General features: G+C 35.4%; 1 protein-coding gene and 2 long non-coding RNA genes across 3 annotated transcripts; 1 reads left to right on the top strand and 2 right to left on the bottom strand.

The window, feature by feature from the left end:
- Nucleotides 1-9,855: 9,855 nt before the first annotated feature.
- LOC121771413 lies at nt 9,856-11,458 on the bottom strand. Its single transcript, XR_006044033.1, has 4 exons — nt 11,262-11,458; nt 10,478-10,674; nt 10,219-10,266; nt 9,856-9,992 (listed from the first exon to the last, which is right to left on the bottom strand). It is a non-coding gene; the product is annotated as an uncharacterized LOC121771413 (long non-coding RNA).
- Nucleotides 11,459-11,875: 417 nt separating this feature from the next.
- Nucleotides 11,876-13,853, top strand: LOC121770173 (replication protein A 70 kDa DNA-binding subunit D-like). Its single transcript, XM_042166956.1, has 9 exons — nt 11,876-11,996; nt 12,078-12,162; nt 12,242-12,366; nt 12,463-12,547; nt 12,663-12,780; nt 12,889-13,049; nt 13,153-13,273; nt 13,346-13,585; nt 13,683-13,853. Exons 1-9 carry the CDS (start codon nt 11,876-11,878, stop codon nt 13,851-13,853), a joined length of 1,227 nt encoding a protein of 408 aa, XP_042022890.1.
- Nucleotides 13,854-15,146: 1,293 nt separating this feature from the next.
- On the bottom strand, nt 15,147-16,294 carry LOC121771664. The gene is made up of 3 exons (XR_006044190.1): nt 16,134-16,294; nt 15,918-16,030; nt 15,147-15,189 (listed from the first exon to the last, which is right to left on the bottom strand). It is a non-coding gene; the product is annotated as an uncharacterized LOC121771664 (long non-coding RNA).
- Between the last annotated feature and the right edge of the window lie 1,171 nt (nt 16,295-17,465).

Here is a 17,465-nt window from a genome sequence, read left to right on the forward strand (position 1 = left end):
TTAATAATAGTAAAATAAGCTGACAATTCTATTAGGACGATTTAGAATGATGAAATGAGAGTTTAATAATGAATAGAGGGAATTATCAAACAAAATGTTAATATTCCGTGCAGTGAACGGTTTCGAGTACTAATATTTCTAGAAAAAGTTGGCTGAATGAAAGTTTATTCTAGGTGACATTTTTAATTGTGTTGACGGTTTCGAGTACACGAAAATATCAACACGGTTTATTGAGATTTTATATGCATTATATTGAGATTTTACATGCATTATATTGAGATCTTTTGATGTATTTGTTGATAAAAATCCAACATATACGAAAACTGAAATAATAATCATCAAATTCCATCATCCGAACGTCGTCGTAACATGTGCAATTGAGATCTCGTTAGAATCATTATAAAATTACCTTTAATTAATATACTTTTTGCGAAAAATAATTTAAATCGAATGGGTTACGTAAATCTAAAGTTTTAGGATAATTTTAATAAGAGAGAATTGACATTAATACCCTTTAATTTTATTTAATAATTATTTAAATTTAAAATATAATCTATTGAGGTTATATCAACCACTAGCTCACCTAATCTAATAATTAAAAATTAGTTTTAATATTGAATCGCTAATTAGTTAGCAATTGATCACAGAGTAGTGATATGGGGCAAATACCTCTTACGTATATAATTAGAGAACAAATCTCAGCCACAAGATAAAAAAAATCAATGGCTAAGATTACTTTTAGAATTCTAGTATTATATTCATGTTTTGATTCACTATACGAATAATTTAGTTCACTTGGGGGTATATTGGTCATTTTGCTGAATTAAAATGAGGTGGGTCTTCTCTTTCCCTCATTTGAACAATTCACTTCCGTCTGTCTCTTCTCTGAATCTCATTCTCTCTCCGTCGAATGCATAGGATTCCGCCACCGTGACCTCTATTTTTCGTCAAGTTTCCTCTATTCCAGCCGCCATTTCCTCCATTCCTCGTCGTCGCATAGTTAGGGCTCATCACCATGCTTTCCTCCATCAATTTCCGGTGCTATGTCCTCCATTCCTCGTCGTGTTTTCTTCATTCCAGCACCGTTTCCTCCGACCAATGGCTTCAAACTGGGAAAGCGGAGAGCGACAGAAGAGAAAAAGGCGATGATCGTGTCGCTCAGTTGCTCTATCCGACGGCTGAGGGAAAATGAAGCTGGAGATGCGGAATTTTGTTGGCAGAACATAATTTACATTGGAGAAAAATAAAAGGGTGTGCAAATGTTGCAATTCAAGGAATTTGTGTGAGATATCAAGTAAAACGTGCTTAGAGTGATGTATTTCATGGTTAGAGTGAAATGTATGTGATCCTTGCTTATAGTGCACTGTTTTTTCATCACAGTGAAGTAAAAACATGCTTATAGTGATGTATTCCATGGTTAGAGTGAAGTGTATGTGATGCATGCTTATAGTGATATGTTTTTTCATCACAGTGAAGTAAAAACATACTTATAGTGAAGTATTTCATGGTTAGAGCGAAGTGTCTGTGATCCTTCCTTATAGTGATCTATTTTTTCTTCACAGTGAAGTAAAAACATGCTTATAGTGATGTATTCCATGGTTAGAGTGAAGTGTCTGTGATCCTTGCTTATAGTGATTTGTTTTTTCATCTCATTGAAGTAAAAACATGCTTAGAGTGATATATTCCATGGTTAGAGTGAAGTGTCTGTGATGCATGCTTATAGTGATCTATTTTTTCATCTTAGTGAAGTATAAACATGCTTACAGTGATGTATTCCATGGTTAGAGTGAAGTGTCTGTGATCCTTGCGTATAGTGATCTGTTTTTTCATCTCATTAAAGTAAAAACATGCTTAGAGTGATGTATTCCATGGTTAGAGTGAAGTGTCTGTGATGCATGCTTATAGTGATCTGTTTTTTCATCACAGTGAAATAAAAACATACTTACAGTGATGTATTCAATGGTTAGAATGAAGTGTATGTGATGCATGCTTATAGTGATCTGTTTTTTCATCTGAGTGAAGTAAAAACATGCTTAGAGTGATGTATTCTATGGTTAGAGTGAAGTGTTTGTGATGCATTTTATTAGTGATCTATTTTTTCATCTCAGTGAAGTAAAAACATGCTTAGAGTGATGTATTCTATGGTTAGAGTAAAGTGTTTGTGATGCATTTTATTAGTGATCTGTTTTTTTCATCTTAGTGAAGTAAAAACATGCTTAGAGTGATGTATTTCATGGTTAGAGTGAAGTATTATAATGCATGATGGTGCCTTTATTGATGTTTGATATTTCAGTGGAAGAATCTGCAATTGATAATGGAGATTGTTGAGCATGAGCGCGAGCTATGTAGATTGTATAATTGGCTAGGGAGATCACAACAAATCAACGTGAGTGATGGAGATCTCAGCGCTAGCGATAAAAATCTATCGAATGTATTGTGAATTTGCAGATTGTGAAATCGATAATTGACGATGGATAAAATTAGTTATTGAGATGAAGATTCTTCAATTGGCGATGGAGATTGTTGAGCATGAGTATGTGCGATGGAGATTACAAAAATCAGTTCGGGAGCAAGAGGCGACGAGGGCACTGGTGATAGAGATATTGCCGGTGCCCGCGAGAGGCTGACCAGAGGAGGGGGTCGCCGGAGGAGAGGGGGCCACAGATCAGGAGACAGCCGTGAGAGGCAGGCAGGCCGGAGGAGGGTGTCGCCGGAGAGGAGGTGCAAGCTGCTCCGCCACTTTCTTCGTGAGAGAAGGAGAGTGTGTGTTTGTGTGTGAGCATGAATGGTGTGTGTATGTAAAATATGAGAACAAAGTTGATTTCCTAAAATACCCCTATGCAATTTTTATTAACTAAAAATGTTTACTTATTTTATTCATTGGATTAAAATAATGTGTGGCTAAGATTTGTTCTCTAGTTATACATTTAAAGTTAGTTAAACATTAATCATCTCCCATTGATCACATCCACATATATATATATATATATATATATATATATAATTTATATTCTACTAATTTTTTTTATCTACTGTTCTTAATATTTTCATCTCCCATTGACTCGGTAAGGCTACCCGCAACGCGTTACGCGGGTGGCTCGAGTCCCGTCCCTCTGTGACGAGACGGGCGCGGGATGCGTTGCAGCATCTCGTCCCGTCACCATCCCGCAGAGACCCCGTCACGCCGACACAGCGCGTGAGCTGTCTCGCCACACGCTTGCGCGACGTGGCGCGCTCCGGGGCGATGAGTGACGCCCACTCGCCGGCCCGCGAGTGGGTTTCGTCACGCTGACGCAATAAATCATTTGACCGTTTTCGACTATTTTCCCTTTTTTATTTTATTTTTATTTTTTTACTCTATAAATACTCCTATTTCATCCTCATTTCACACACAAACACACATTTAATCCTCTCAAATCATCTCTCTTTCCACTCCAATTTTCATCTCAAATCATCTCTTTTATTCTTCTCTCAAAGTTAATCGATCTAATGGATCCATTTGAGCAAATGCGTCGAATAATGGAAGAATCACTTGAAGAAGATCGACGCCGGGAGGCGGAGGAAGCCGCGCCGGCCCAAAGAATGTAATGTTGTAATTTTATTTTATTTAATGAAATGTGTTTTTATTAATTGAATTTGTTGGAAATAAAAATAAAAAATGAAAATGAATTTAGAGCATCAAAATATACAGAGTTGAATGACCTGAAGTGGACTTCATCAAATAACGATCGATGACGTTTGCTTTTTCTCATACACATCTATTATAAATTTGGTTTGACTAAGATTTTCTTTTGTTCGTGGAATTTTTATGGTCAACAATTTGCATTTTAATTTCTAATATTTTAAATTATGTCTTTTTTTTATTTATTTTGCCACAAATTTAATTATGTATTTTTTTAGGATTTTAAGTTGTATTTTTATTTTATTTAATGAAGTGTGTTTTTTATTAATTGAATTTGTTGAAAATAAAAATAAAAAATGAAATTGAATGAATAGTAATTTAAGAGACGGTTAAGGGACGGATAAGAGATGGAGGGTTGCAGGTTCCGTCCCTTGGTTAAGAGATGGAGTCAAAAAGTACAGCGGGCCCATGAATAGTAATTTAAAAGACGGTTAATGGACGGATAAGAGACAGCGTTGCTAATGACCTAAGTGTGCTCTAATTTGTCCATATTTGACACTTGTTAAAATGCACTTAATTGGAAAGGAGGTTGTATTTATTAGGTGACATTGACTTTGCAAGATATGATCTCATTTCGATCTTCCCGAGAGAAGATTTGACAATTCAATGAGACTTCAGTTTTATGATTTTATCTCACTCATGTCATTCTTATAAATTCCTTTTTTAATTAGTAGTAAAAGCATCCACGGATAGACCATAATGGGAATTTCTTAGTCCGACCCTTCTTTCTGTAATAATGATGCCCTAGTGGGAAGCCTTATTAACTAAACTCAATTTGCATTTTATTTTTAATATTATTGTTTTTTATTTTTGTTTTTAACTATTAAAATACCAAAATATATTATATTAAACACCACAAATTTCAAAAAACAACTACATTACTTAATTAAAAAAAGTATATCATACTTAACTAAAAAAACTACATTACTAAATTTTAAAAAACCTAAACTAGTCATCTAAATCTAATTCTTGCTCAAATTCACAATACATGATGCATGATCCAAAATATAGCACTCATCAAACACTAAATTTATATTATCATAAAAATATAAACATCTTTTATAGAAAAGAATCGAATAAAATGAGAAAAGTATAATAAAAGTCAAAATTAAAAACAAAATGTTGAGTTTAAGGCTTGAACCTCACAACCTTTATGATTTTTCAAAATACATTTACCACTAGGCTAATCATAGATTTTGTATTGAAATAAAGCAAAGTTTTACATGGAGCAACAAAAACTCTCTTTTAAGTGTAAAACTAATTATCCCACATCGAAGTCACAATGAAAATTGGAGTTGAAAACCTATCTATAAAAGGTTTACTGAAGTAATACAAAACTTGCTCACCTAGTGTGAAGTATTATATTCTACAAAATATAATCTTTCACTAATTCACGGATCCATCTTTTAGTATGGATCATTGTGAAATTATAGTTTTATTTTAATTTTATAAATGATTTTAATTAAAAATTAATATTTTATAATTAAAAATCGATTTTTATAATTAAAAATTAATTTTTTATAGTTAAAATTAGAAAATCATCGGGCTCGGGCTCGGGCGACGCGTTGCAGTGGGCGCCCGATCACGCACCCGATCGGGACGACAGATCTTTTGGTCGCGCCCAACGACGCCCGATGTCTGCAATGGATGCCCGACGACGCCCGAGCCCGATCTCAGGCGATCGGGCGTGAGATCGGGCATCCACTGTGGATGCTCTAACTAGTCTACGAATAGAAAAATGAGAAATGATAGACAACGAAAATTGGGGGACAATTTTGACAACGAAAGTGGGGGACAACGCCCTCAGGGAAGGGGATGGTTTTGTCAAATTTCAACGTATGCACTCCGTACAGTAACGAGGCTGGTAAATTATTCGAGGTATATATTAACACTTTTGAAGATCCAATTCTTGGCACCAACCAAACTAGAAGAAGGTTTTCGGAGCATGTCACGGAAAGCTACAACGCAAAGCGATCGGTGGAACTGTTCATCGCAATATAAGTATGTTGCGAAATTATTTCGCCCGAGCAAGCGACAAAATGAGGATGTGCAGCAGCGGAACAAGCGAAGCCAATGTTGTGACTGCAACCATGTTGTTCTTCTAAGAGATCATGCACAGATCCTTCAAGCATGTCAGTACTTGGAAGAGGGTTCGCCATGTGGATAAATGGGCGGGTGGCACCCAATCCTCCTCAGGCTCCACCTCCAAACGGTCGAGGTCGCAAGCTAGCTTGCTGGAGAACATTTGGATAGTTCTGACGCCGGGGGGAGTAGAGTCCGGAGCCGGTTCGCACCGTCGTCCACCTGGGATAGAGGCGACGAAAGCTAGCCGCTGGGAAAGAGAGACCCAAGCCTAAGCAACCCCCTTAGCTCCACCCCTCCTATGCCGCCTAATCCGATAATTTTATTCTGATATTTGCAGGCTGCACTCAATACCAACACAACCCAAATGTAACCGCAACAACAAGTTGTGCATGACCAGATGATTGAAGCACTCCAACGTCATGGGTATACTGGTCATACCGCCGCTTTAGATTTCAATTTTTTGGACTCGAATTATGTCATTTTCAATTTTTAGGATTTAAATTATGTCATTTAAAATTTTTAGAATTTACATTATGTAAGTTTTAATTTTTAGGAATTTGTAATGTCATTTTTTAGTTTTTAATAAAGTTTTATCATTGATGAAATGTTTTTATCAATTGTAATTTTAAAATGGATTTTCCTTCCTTTTCTTTTGCCGCATTTCGCTCAAAGGGTTGAAGGGAGATAGTGCACCAAGCTGTTCGCAAGGGCCAACTTGATCCTCTTCCCCAGGGATCTCCGATAAGGGACCCCGGGAGTGATAAAGGTATTTTACCCTTATGAGCCGACAATAGGGTTGATCGTCCCCTACCTATTTGGGTCCCACTATTGGCTATTGGAAAGCTCGATACACATCATATCATATGCTACCGGATTGAGCGTTTTATGGTTGTACAGTTTAATTATATAAGTACTTTTACTAAATTTAATTGAAGAGTCATGTAAACAAAGAAAAAGGTTAGACAAGTGCACCATATTAATGAAGAGATTAAAAAAGAACACACTAAGGCCATTAGCAATAGGGCGCCCTAAGGCGCGCCACGTCATCAGTTTTATCCTCCTACCTCCACCTGCAATGTGGCGCCCTAAGGCGCGCCTTATGCATTTTCATTTTATTTGAATATTTAAATAACTACAAAAATTGGGAAAAAACTTCATTTCATTTATAGAAATTAATACATTACAATACGAATTAAAAAAAATACGCAAACTCAGCGACGGCGGTTACGGGCCCACACTTCTTCAATCGTGTCGTTCATGAGCTGAACATGGTCATGTTGGTTGCGCATTGAGGTCTGTCTAGCTAGAACCTCATTGAAGCCCAGCGGTAATTGTCCGTGCTGGACGAGCTAGATGCACCGTCATCATCGTTCCAGTCGGTGATGCTCCCACCCTCATGCTCGACTATCATGTTGTGCATGATTATGCACGCATACATGACATCGGCGATGACTTCCTTGAACCAGAGATGAGCCGGCCCTTTCACAATTGCCCACCATGCTTGGAGCACACCAAATGCCCGCTCGACATCCTTCCTCGCCGACTCCTGCTTTTGCGCAAATAAAGCCCTCTTCTCACCAATTGGGCAGCTGATCGTCTTCACAAAAACAGGCCACCGTGGGTATATGCCATCGGCCAAGTAGTACCTCATGTGGTATTGGCGCCTGTTGGCAGTGAACTCGATGGCCGGGCCGTTGCCATTGCATTGCTCGGTGAAGAGGGTGGATGAGTTGAGAACGTTAATGTCGTTGTTCGACCCGGCTACGCCGAAGTAAGCATGCCAGATCCAGAGCCGATGGTCAACGACGGCTTCGAGGATCATCGTCGGGTGGCTGCCCTTGTATCCACTAGTGAATTGGCCTCTCCACGCCGTCGGACAATTCTTCCACTGCCAGTGCATACAGTCGATGCTCCTTAGCATCCCAAGAAAGCGGTGCGCCGTCTCGTGCATCTTCATCAGGCCCTGGCAATCAGCAGCAGTCGGCTTGCGCAAATATGTGTCGCCGTAGGCCTCCACAACTCCCCTACAAAATCTCTTCAGGCACTCCCGGCCTGTTGTCTCCCCGACGTGGAGGTACTCGTCGAAAATGTCCGCCGTGGTGCCGTAGGCCAACTGACGGAGTGCAGCCGCGCACTTTTGCAACGGTGTAAGGCCGGGTCTGCCGACGCCGTCTTCCCGATGCGTGAAGTATTCATCACGTGATGACAACGTCCGGATAATGCTGAGAAAAAGGTAACGCGGCATTCTAAACCGACGGCGGAAAACAGTCTGTCCCCACCGTGGTTGATCGGCAAAATAGTCTGCAACCAGACGTTCGTGAGCTGCCGCGTGGTCGCGTCGGACAGACCTCCGACGTCGAATAGGCCTGTGGATCTGCTCCGCCGCCGCAGCCTCCTCGCGCTGCATTTGGGCTAAGCATTCCGCCATGGCCTCTTCAACGGCTGCATCTAAGGCTTCCGAGGTGGCTGAGGTCGAACTACCCGACTCCGAGGAGCTAGAACTAGTGGCGTCATCGTCGTGGTTCATTTTGGTATTTGAGAGAGGTAGAAATGTGAGCGATGAGCGAAATGAGAGAGGTGAGATGTTCGTACGAACAAGTGAATGAGAAACGAGGTTTAAATAGCCATAAAAAACGCGTGCCATCGTCCGCGACCATCGTCCGCCGATCCCGCAATGGGGCGCCGTACGTCGCGGACGATGCCCTATCGTCCGCCGAGCCCACAATGGCGCGAACGATAGGCCATCGTCCGGAACGTAGGGCGCGGACGTAGGGCACGGACTATGGCGGGCACTCACAATGTGGGCATCGTCTGGGCCCGAGGACGATGGACGCCATCGGGCGTGCCATCGGGTGCCCCATTGCGGGTGCCCTAATGAATTAGGTAGAATATCTTTTCACCAAATTCATAATTCACTTTTGCCTTATGTTTATAGGTGCGCATTCAGCTTTATGTCTTAATAAAATCGAATTATCTAAAAAAACAAAAATCTAAAACCCAAACTATGAAAATAATCCTTACCCAAAAATCGGAAGTGCAAATAAATATCTGAAAAACTGAAATCTGACTATCACTTTTATGTTGTCTTATTAATCTCGTAGTTTCTAACTCAAAGTAATGCTTAAACGTCGTCAAACTACGTAGTGCTTAAACGTCGCCAAACTAAATCCCCGCCACATGATGCGATTTTAATCTACTTTTAAAAAAAATTAAATCAGATTTTTAAAAATAAGAGTGTACTACTAATTTACTTTGGTTTGTGTGTAATACTACAATATAATAATCATGATTACTTATTAATTACTATATTTTTTATTTTAATCATGTAATTGTTTTGATTGGAGTATAAATTTTTTATTTTTTCAAGTTGTGTAATTTTTGTTGGTTTAATAGTAATTTCATTTATACGTAAATCAAATTAACTAAAATATATAAATAATAGAATGAAAAAATGAGAAAAATAGTTGGGTACAAGAATAGTGAAAGTGAAGTAGTTCTGTGACACAATTGCACATGTGAAATTTTAGTAATCTATACTAATCTAAAGTGACAGTTTGTTGAAAAGTCAATATTACCCTTTTTGGCGGGAAATTGTGCTGCTATTGTGATTACCCTTTTTGTCATTTCTCCATATGGCCAACCATTGAAGAGCAAGTTTTCAATTATATTTTATATTCAAATTTATTTACTTAAAACAATGTTTAATGTTTAATACAATTGCAAAGCTATCTAGGTAATTGTTTACAAGTAAATGGACGGCTGATTGGCCATTCTACACTGCAACCAAGAAATATGCAATGTTTCCAAAGCTGTAAATTCTTTTTAGGAGTATCATTTTGTAAATATCTAATAAAATTCCAAATGTGTTACTGTGACAAATTAAGAATACATCTATAATTAAATAACACACATAATTTCATTCGTTTAGTGTGTTATTGTACAAAAAACAGTTCACCAAGTTAGTATTTGTAATTATAAAATCTGATATTTAGTATTATTTAGCACTATTGGGAAGAGCATCAACTCACAAATTAGAATATGAAATATGAAATATAAGACACGAGAGATGGAGAGATGGAGAGAGGAGAGAGATATTGAGAGAGATAGAATACAAGAGAGACAGAGAGAGAGACAGAGAGAGAGAGGAGACAGCTTAATATCTAAATATATCTTTCTTGCTAAGCAATTTTTTTGGTATTAAACCTGTTTCCAATGCAATTTTTCCCTGATTTGAAGAATAGGTCAGTACAGTGCTATATGTAATTTGTAGTAATCTTGCCATATATTCTATCCGCAAATAACACAATTGAAGAAGGTTCCTTAATTTATGGTTTGAAAGCAGTAGGATAAGTATTCTGGAAAGTCATGTAATTATCTTGCTATAAATATTCTGGAAAGTAATGTAATTACCTGATAAGTAGTATAAGTATTCTGGACAGCAATGTAATTACCTTAATTTATGGTATGAATTGCTTCTCTTCCTTATGAGAATTCATAACCTGTGCATAAAATGGAGATATTAAGGTTGGAATTAACTGTATTTGAATTTATACAATTGTATAGTGCACACTCTATACTGATAGGAAGATAGTTAGGTGTATGCTATTGATGTTAGAAGTGTACTTAATGATTGGTGATTTGATACAGAAAGGGTATTATGATACTTATTCGAATTGATATACAGCTAATATTATTAATGAAATATGTTACCTTTTGATATGCATTGCTTGGCCTTCTCCTAACCTTTGTAGACTTGAAGAGGTTCTTATGGAAGGATCCATTTTTAGAACTTTAGCAGCCTCTGTGTAGGTAGCTTTCTTTTTGAATGGCTTTATCTCTATTTTTTTCTTGTGGAGAGAGTGGTAGGCGGCTGCTTTTTAGGGTTGTAATCAAAAGGTTTTGAACTCCTGCAAAATTGGATTAGTTTAAGTAGAGGAAATACCAATCAACACAGTCATTTATTGGGCAAGGCAAATGGACCATTCAATTAATTTCATTTACTGTGTAGATCGTTTTCCAAGACACAACTGCCAGTCATTTATGATTCTTATAATTAATTCGTGTAATGCATTACCTAATATTGCTAATTCATTTATAACACTGTTTTATAGTTTTTATACCTATTTGATACATACTAAAATATTATCTGGTATATATTTTTAATGAGATATGTGAATGGTTTTCCTAATCATTCTGTTTTTTTTGGAATATGGATTGGTGTACATGTGTGCAGTGCATGGTGGTATCCTTGCTCTATAAATATGGCTAATCACTCAGTTTACACATAAGTTAGCTACACACTTTTAAAAACTTACATCAACTTCTTCTCACAGAGCTAAGCACTCGATTTTTGGTAGTGCTGTCTTTCTTTCATTCTTTTACATTCAGTAGGAAGAATGTTAGAAATCTAAGTATCTTAACATTTTGGTAGTTATTTCTTTCTTTCATTCTATTAAAATCAGTAGGAAGTATGTAGAATAGAAAAGTGTTTTACCATTTTTGTGAAAGTTCCTCTTCAAGTCCCTTTAGTTTCAACATATAGCTCTCCCGTTGTTGCATCTTTCTGCTTGCACAGATTACCAACCTCATCCCCTGCATTTTTTCTGCAAATAAGAGATTATATTGTTATTGGTTTATGTCAATGATAAGTGGACTAAGTGTTTAATCTGTTAGTACAGTCCATCTCCTGACAGTATTTCATGTTTCCATGTAATTGAGCAGATTGTGAAGAAATGTCGCCTTTTGTAACATGCTTAACTAATCTTTCCAAGGCAATCACTACCTCAACCATCAAAGTAAGATGTGTCCGTAGGTATGAAGGGGTTCCCGAAGATAAGAATGATAACAGCCTAGAGTGTGTGTTGCATGATATTGAGGTATCATCTTTTGTTTACCAATGAAGTAGGCTGTTATTGTAAACTAAATGGAACTAATTACTAATGTCTTGTGTTATTACAGGGGACAAGAATACAAGCATCATTTACTAATAACATCATGAAAAAGCTGGCCTCTCCAATTAGGGAAGGTTGTGTGTTTTATATTAAAAAATTTTTGGTGCAGAATAACACTCTAAAAAACAAAGCTACAAACCACCAGTTTAGGCTGGTGATGAATAGCTACACTGAGGTGTTTGAGGTTAAAGATTTGACATTTCCTAGAATGATGTTTGCTTTCAAGCCATTCCCTGAAATTTCCCTATTGAGACAGTATGATGACACAACTTTTTTTGGTAAGGATTTAAATTCTATGTTGTAATATGTTTGTTTTAATACTCAGTACATAGGTTTATTTCTGATTTATTATTTTACAGTTGTTATTGGAGTTATCACTAATCCAGGAAAAGAGGTCAAGCAATCTAAGTACATGCTTATTGAGATTGAAATCAGTGATGAACAGTAAGTTGTATGAAGAGTTGTAAATTAAAATTCTGTACTTGGATTTGTCTGAAAGTTAACACTTCTTTTTTGTGTACAGGCATAATAAAATATTTTGTACAATTTGGGAATCAAATGTTGATTCTTACAAGGAAGATTTCAAAAAGAGTAAAGGAACCATTCCCATTGTTATTGTTCAAATTTGCAAGACTAATTTATTCAGAGGTTTCATTTCTCTTACATTTGTCTCTTTGTTGTTTATTTTTCTTCATTGGTTATCTGACATAAACTGTATTCCTAATCTGATTTTTTATGTATTAGGTGAAATGAGAATATCGACACACTTTCAAGCGTCGAAGGTTCTAATTAATCCAGAATTAGATGAAGTTACTGCTTTTAGGAAAAGGTATAAGCTATTAGGTGTAATATAGTTCTCACATTTTGTAAGATGAATATGTTCTACAGCTATGTAGTTATTTATTTTCTTATTGTCAACTGATTTTTGGATGATATTTTTATAGAATTGAAGGTGATGAGAGATTTATTCCCTATGGTTCTTTGGGTCAAGTTGGACCATTCATTAGCAGTGAGTTTGAAAATCTTACAGTGAAGTCTCTTGAGGATTTAGAATGTCTAGAGGTATTAAATACTTCTTTGTCCAATTGAAATGAATAAGTTTACATTGACTTATTTTGTTAATTAAACTGTCTTACATTAGATTAGTTCATTTCTGCCAATTATTCACAGGATGGTTTATATTGGGTTTTTGGAAAGATTGTATCTGTGGAAGCACATTATGATACATGGTATTACATGTCATGTAAGACCTGTTTTAAGAAGGTGGAGGCAGAGGATAACAAGTTTAACTGTTCAGTATGTAAGAGCACCTATTCCCATGCTTATAGAAGGTATCATAGCATTAATTTTATATTTTAGGTTTGTTTTGCAGCATAGAACAGAAACTTTATAATATTTGTTAAGTAACATATGTTAAATTTTTATCTTATGTAGGTATAGATTTATTGTCAATATTGTTGATGATACAAGCAACACTTCACTTTTAGTGTGGGATAGGGAGGGGATCCAACTGATAGGAAAAAAGGTTTATGAATTCGTAGGGGCTGATAATCAGGTTTGTTATTTACAATGTTGATATTATGCTTTTATACTATGATAGCTTTTACTAAAAACACTTACATTACAGATTTTGCCAGTGGAGGACATTGCTAAAGAAATAGCAAAGAAGCTGGTGGGGCAGAGTGTGTTGTTCAAGCTCCAATTCAGAAATCAGTTGGAGTATTACAAATCTTATCCACATACTGTGAACAAAGTATGCAATATTCCTCATGTTGTTGAGAAGTATACCCCCCAACTGCTTGGTTCGCAGGAAGTTATGAAAGAACTAAAGTTATCTGATCTAATTTTTGGTTCTGATCTTCCAGAGGTAATTATATTTTGTGTTGAGGTTTTGCTTTTTAATAATACATGTTGTTGTTGTTGAATAATGTCTGATTATATTTCTGTTATTATTTTTATTTCAGGTATCTCAGAAAAGTTTTGTTACTCCGGATTTGTCAAGTGTAACAAATGAGATTAATCATGAACGCAACATTGAAGGCTCTGTTAAGAGGTGTTTGGAGGATGATTTTAATTGTTGTGATGATATTGTTGGCTGTCAGAAGAACAAGAATCAAAAAGTCAGCAAGGAGTAATAGATTTTCAGTCATTTTAGGTGTTTTGTGCCATTGATGAGAAACATTTTGATGTCATGGCAGAGTGGAATGCTCAGATTATCTATTTTGTTTTTAGTTTTGTTGGCAGAACAGTTATATGAGCATGTTTTGGTCTTCTTGCTTTAGTTTAAAGATCTTTCTTTTGCTTTATTTAATCCCTTAATCCCTTAATTCCAAGTGTAGTTTTTATTTCAGCATGTGCCATCAAAGTTTACATCTTTAATGAATCAATCTTAAGAGTAACTGAGTCACTAATAACAAAATTAACTAATGATACTTTTTCATCCCATGCACTATTAGAGCTAAAGCAGTGAAAAAAATGTCTATATGAGATAAAACTATGAAATTAATAGTGAAAGTCTAAGCTTCCATCACCAACCTGTTTTTAGTTATGGAATTAAGTTGCTTCTCTATCAGCCATGTCTATCATTCTTGAAACTAATGATAAGAAACCCCTTTGATTCAAAACAGAAAAACCTGCAATATCAGATGCAGATTTTTTAGATTGAATTTCAGAAGGCAACTTTTAAAAACTGAGTGAATCACATCTGGCAATGCTTACATCCAATACATCAAATTGATCTAAACTATCCCTGCATTCTATGTTTTCACCGTAAATCTGATGTGATTGAATTTTGTAGTTAGTTATATTTTGTTTAAGGACAAAATTGGTACTGATTATTAACACTGTGAATCAAAATCTTGAACAGATTATTAACAATGTGACATATTTTACACTGTTACATATTTGACAAGCTTTGTAAGGCTTGCATAGATTGGTACTGATTATTAATAAACTTATCACTGCTGCACTTGCATAGATTCTTGAACAGATTATTAACACTGTGACATATTTTACATGCTTTGTAAGGCCAATATTAGTACTGCATCTAAATTGGATGTAAGCATTGAAGAATTTGGTCCAATATTTACAGACAAGATCAGTTACCTTCCATGTGGAACAGTTAAAGAGATTTCAAGATATGATTGTACAAAAGTGTTAGGCATAACAACATAAATCTCATTGAAGTTTATGTACTTATATGCTTATTAACCCAATATTTGTAGTGCATCACAATTAGATGTAAGCATTGAAGAAGTGAAAGACATATGTAAAGACAAGATCTGTGAAATTATCATTTTAACCCATTCGGCAGGGTGAAAGACATGTAATACAAAAGCAAATGGCATAGGAACATAAATATCATTAAAGTTTATACACTTATCTGCTAATCTCCGCAAGTTGTAGCCATTTTTGTGTTTATCAATCACGTAAAATGTGATTTTGATTTGGGGCAGTTATGCATTGCATTTCCTGTTGAAAACAAGTATGAAGTAACATATCAAATTGAGCCCATAGAGTTCACAGTATCTGGATAAATTTTAAATATTTTGGGGAAATATAAATGATATATGCTGATTTTGAAGTTATTTTTTGATTTTTTGTTACAAGCCCAACAGGAATACCTAAGTTATCAAATGTAAAGCCCATTTTGCAAGGTATAGGGTCCTGCATAGCTTGGATGAACTGAAAGGTCATCTTGGGGTTATGTGGAGTTCTAAACCTATAAAATATCATCTTTTCCAGTTTCCATTATCTCTCATTGTTTTCTTAAATTGTATTTGTTTTGAGATTCATATTATACTATAATCTGTGCAGGTTTCAATTAACAGCTCTGAAGCAATGAAGAAATTAAAAAAATCAGTAAGACTTAAGAGTATGGTATCTGAGAAGTTAACTATGACAAGTTCAGGTACATATTTGGTGCAAAAGACCAAGTTCTCTATTTTGACTGGAATTTGACACCCATCTGATTTTTTTTATTGTCTTAACTGCCTACTATGATTAATGTTTACACATGCTTTGAAAAAATAATTGATTTATGTATGTTGAAGATGCTATACGTTTTTGAGACAATTTTTTAAAGCCTATTATGAATGCATTCGATTTTGGTGGCAGATCTGTGTAGGTTTTCACCAATATGTGACAATAATGTACAGAAATCCAAAATAGATAACGGCTGGGGAAAGGATTTTAGTTACCTTTCGCAGTTAACATCCTCTGTTAGGTTAGAAACCTATATTCGATGATGAATCGACGCCAACAATGTTCATTTTGTTGCCTCAGATCTGGTATTGTACAGATGAATAAATATCTGCCATCGATTAGAAAAACAATGAGTGTTCTATGATAACAGATCGGAAATGTAAATCAATTAATGATCTGTTAAACTTCATGAAGCAAGAAATGGATTTTACCTTTATTTCGTTTGAAATCGAAGTTGGTGTATAGATTTGTGGAGAAACTCTTCGATTTGTACCCTCAAATCCGTTTAGGGCTTTCGAGAAGCAGTAGATTTGGAGAATGGCGTGAAACTTCTTCGTGGTTGTGGAGGATGGAACAGATCTGCTGACCGGAATCTTAGGGATACCCATGATATTTGGAGTACGATTGTGGTGGTATCAAGGAGGCGTTTTTCGTGGTGGTGGAGAAGGGATAGGAGAAAGTGGTGGAGGAGGGAGAGAAGACAGCGGTGGAGGGGTGTAAAGCGGCGGATCTGCGAGCCGCTAGGGTTTCCCGTGTTTGGTCGGTGAAGGCATTCTAACACAAACTCTGAATTAACCCATTTCATTTAATTCAATAATGTAATTAGTTTATCAAATGATATAGTTAAAAACCTAAGTTAAGATTACGTAATATATTTTTTAAAACAAGATATTAGCATTAGTTTATACTGGATTAAATGTAGGCCAAAGTTTGGGCCTGCAATTTATTATTTGGGCTGTTTATTAGTTTACAGATGGGCCATTCTCTTAATTTATTTAGACTGATAAGTTATGGATGTAGAATAATTTTTGGGCCTGTTTTTATATAATGTATTTAGATTAGATAATAATAACTTGAGAAAAAAAATTAAATTTGTAATTGTTATATTGATTGTAATGAAATTGTTGTATAGTAAATTTAGTTACGTCTTGAATCATATTTTGTTTTGTTTGATCTTACTATTTTTTTGGTCTATCAAATGTTGGTATATTTGTTCAAGATCAATAGGTATGAGTTATATTGTTCTTCATCAACCTAATTCATGTATTGTGAATTATAGTATTATTTGTAGTATAGGGTTTAGAATATGAGTTATGTATATTTTTAAAATTAAAACATTGTAAAATATTGATGATGACTTCTCTTATGTATTAATGCATTTTTTTTAGCAAATATGTGTTTCATTGTTGTGTTCAACAAAAAGTTCACGTTTTAATGAAATAAATTTTTTCGGCCTCTTATTTAATTTACTCTTTGTTATTTTTTTTATCTTTTATTTCAATTGGGTTTTTTTGAACAGAATTTATGCGTATATATTATATTTTTTAAAGTGCAGCATATATGGCTATCCTGTTTTAATATAATATAGATATTTATATATAAATGAATAACTTCTTGACAAATAAGTACTTAAAACTCTTTTTATTATTTTGAGAATTTAATGCAAATTATTTTATGGTGAATATTGAATTATATCTCTGAAACATATTGTATTGTATTCTAACTTACTAATTTTATTACATTTTTATGTAGTTAATGTTGGT

Source organism: Salvia splendens, chromosome 16 (assembly GCF_004379255.2).
Source record: "Salvia splendens isolate huo1 chromosome 16, SspV2, whole genome shotgun sequence".
NCBI lineage: Eukaryota > Viridiplantae > Streptophyta > Magnoliopsida > Lamiales > Lamiaceae > Salvia > Salvia splendens.

Bases quoted from the DNA above. Each gene is read 5' to 3' on its own strand.
- LOC121770173 (XM_042166956.1), top strand. From the start codon at position 11,876: ATGAATAGCTACACTGAGGTGTTTGAGGTTAAAGATTTGACATTTCCT. The intron at 12,163-12,241 runs GTAAGTTGTATG...TTTTGTGTACAG, and splicing joins ATTGAAATCAGTGATGAACA to GCATAATAAAATATTTTGTA. The intron at 13,050-13,152 runs GTATCATAGCAT...TATCTTATGTAG, and splicing joins TATTCCCATGCTTATAGAAG to GTATAGATTTATTGTCAATA.